Here is a 2,441-nt window from a genome sequence, read left to right as displayed (position 1 = left end):
CTCTTAAAAAAATCGTTTATCACCTTGTAGTACTGGAAAGGTGGAAAACAGGAAAAAAAGCATAAACGAAAAGGAGAGAGGCTAGGTACGTAGGACTAGAACTCTTCGTGGTAGGGGTATCTAGCTACCTCAAACGAGTGTTAGAGCCTAGAGCTTTGATGAATGAAGGCCGCCTCAAAAGAGGCTTATATAAACCAGTACCTCTGCTCCCACTACTTCAGTCGCCTGCCCATTTAATTTTCTGGGTGCTGCAAACTAGGACACATACACACACACACACATTGCAATATTACTGCATATATCAAACACACGTTCAGCTTTGTAAGCTTTTGAATCGTTTCTCTACTCATCACCATGGCTAGGCAGCCACAAAAACGATATCGAGGTGTCCGCCAGAGGCATTGGGGTTCTTGGGTCTCCGAAATTCGCCACCCTCTACTGTAATTAAATTCTCTTTAATTTGCTAGCTTGGCACCTCAAGCATACAATATTTCTATCTTTTTCTTTTTCATCAAAAGCTAGAAATTAACGTCTTTATTATTTCCTTTGTTAGTAAAAGAAACTTAAACTTCTTGATTAATTGTGATCTATTTTCTTTCTTTTCTTTTTTGGGGCATCCGTAGAACTGATAGATGCATTTTTCTTTTAGCAGAGAAAAATTTGGATGGAGTAATTTCTGTGTTAACCATCTTGACTTTTGTAGTTTTTTTTTTAAATGAAGAAACGTTCGTGTGGGTAATGTTATGCGCAGGAAGACCAGAATATGGCTAGGCACATTTGAGACAGCAGAGGATGCAGCACGAGCATACGATGAAGCAGCAAAGCTCATTTGCGGACCAAAAGCACGAACCAATTTCCCATACAATCCCAATGATCAGTCTCAACCAAATTCATCTAAGCAGCTTCTCTCAGCAACTTTGAAAGCCAAGCTACACAAATGTCACCTGGCATCCCTGCAAATGGCCAAAACATCTGTAGAGATCAAAGAGCCCCAAGATGCACAGTGCTGCACCCATTTCTCCTCCAGTACTACTACTAATTATATTGGCATTGGTGCAGGAAAAAGTGGGGAGAATGGTTGTAGAAAGGGTCAAGTAGTACTGGAGAGTAGTACTACTGACGTTCATGATCAGCAGTTAAAACCTCTTGAAGATGATCATATAGAGCAAATGATTGAGGAGTTGCTTTACTACGGCTCGATTGAGCTTTGCAACGTCGCTCCAACATAGGCTCTCAAATGCAGCATCTTTTATATATATACACATTTGCCGAGGCAAATTTCTGTTTTTGGATACGGGAGACAACTACGTAATAATGGCATGATTTTCTGATACATTTGGAGAATTTGAGAAAGCCGCGCGCAATTCAATCTGATCTTTTTCTTCAGTCTTCCTTTCCTTTTTGGGAATCGTGATGGAAAAAAAGGTCAAATATTCTTAATTAATATGCTGCATGGTTTTTCTTTCTGTGATTTGGAAGTAATTAAAGAAAGAAAAGTAGTACTACATGCGCGCAGGACCTCAAACTTGGAGTATACCAAGAATACGATAAAGATGAACGAAAGATCAAGGACAATCATTAGAAAGGGCGAGAAAGAAAACGACGATAATGTCGTCAGTAATACTATTTGTAGTACATGAGGGCGCAGTCCTGTTGAAATGATGAGTTCTGGAGCATGCATCTAACATAATCATCATGATTTATATTAGTATTACAGAAATGCTAAATCTCCGTTTTTCTTTTTACTTAATCGTGAAGAAAATACTTTTTAATAATATTATAAATTTTTTTAAAATATTTGAAAGTGTTAAAAAATACATTAAAAAAAGTAAAAAAAAAAAATTACACTGTCAAAATCTCCATGTGTGGTTGTAGAGTGACTCTTAAATTGTGTTTGGATAATGAGATGATCTCAGATATTTTATAAATAATAGTAAAAAAATAATAATAAAATATTAAATAGTAGTAAAAATAGATAATAATGCATAGTAGCGGAGTATACGATCTACTACCCAAACTAGTTTATCTTAAGAAAATGCCACTCTCCTACCAATCATTCTCATCGATTTATTTATTTTTTATAAAGTATTTTTTAATAAATTTCTATTTTTTTATTTTAAAAAATTATTTAATAAGATTTAAAAAATATTAAAAAAAATTATAGTCAGCCACTCTCGGTGGCAACTCTCTCTGTAGTAGGGATGTTCAACCCGACCTAACTCGAAAACCACTATTCCGACCCAACATGTGTGATCGTATTACTCGATTAACCGAATCGACTATATTATCCGATTAATTAAACCGGAAAATTTTAGAAATTACCCGATTAACTGATTTTTTTTTTAATTTTTAATTTTTTTAATTTATTTATTTTTAATGTTGATATTGATATTGTTGAGGATTGCCCACATAGTGTTGAGGAAAACGACAATATATTAAGC

At 35.0% G+C, this 2,441-nt stretch overlaps 1 protein-coding gene across 1 annotated transcript; it reads left to right on the top strand.

Annotated features, from left to right (window-relative positions):
• Nucleotides 1-354: 354 nt before the first annotated feature.
• Nucleotides 355-1,229, top strand: LOC109019370 (ethylene-responsive transcription factor ERF003-like). The gene is made up of 2 exons (XM_019001652.1): nucleotides 355-440; nucleotides 752-1,229. The coding sequence occupies exons 1-2, from the start codon at nucleotides 355-357 to the stop codon at nucleotides 1,227-1,229; spliced, it is 564 nt and encodes a 187-aa protein (XP_018857197.1).
• Nucleotides 1,230-2,441: the final 1,212 nt, after the last annotated feature.

Source organism: Juglans regia, chromosome 7 (assembly GCF_001411555.2).
Source record: "Juglans regia cultivar Chandler chromosome 7, Walnut 2.0, whole genome shotgun sequence".
Classification (NCBI taxonomy): Eukaryota; Viridiplantae; Streptophyta; class Magnoliopsida; order Fagales; family Juglandaceae; genus Juglans; species Juglans regia.
This window is presented reverse-complemented; position numbering and strand designations above follow the sequence as displayed.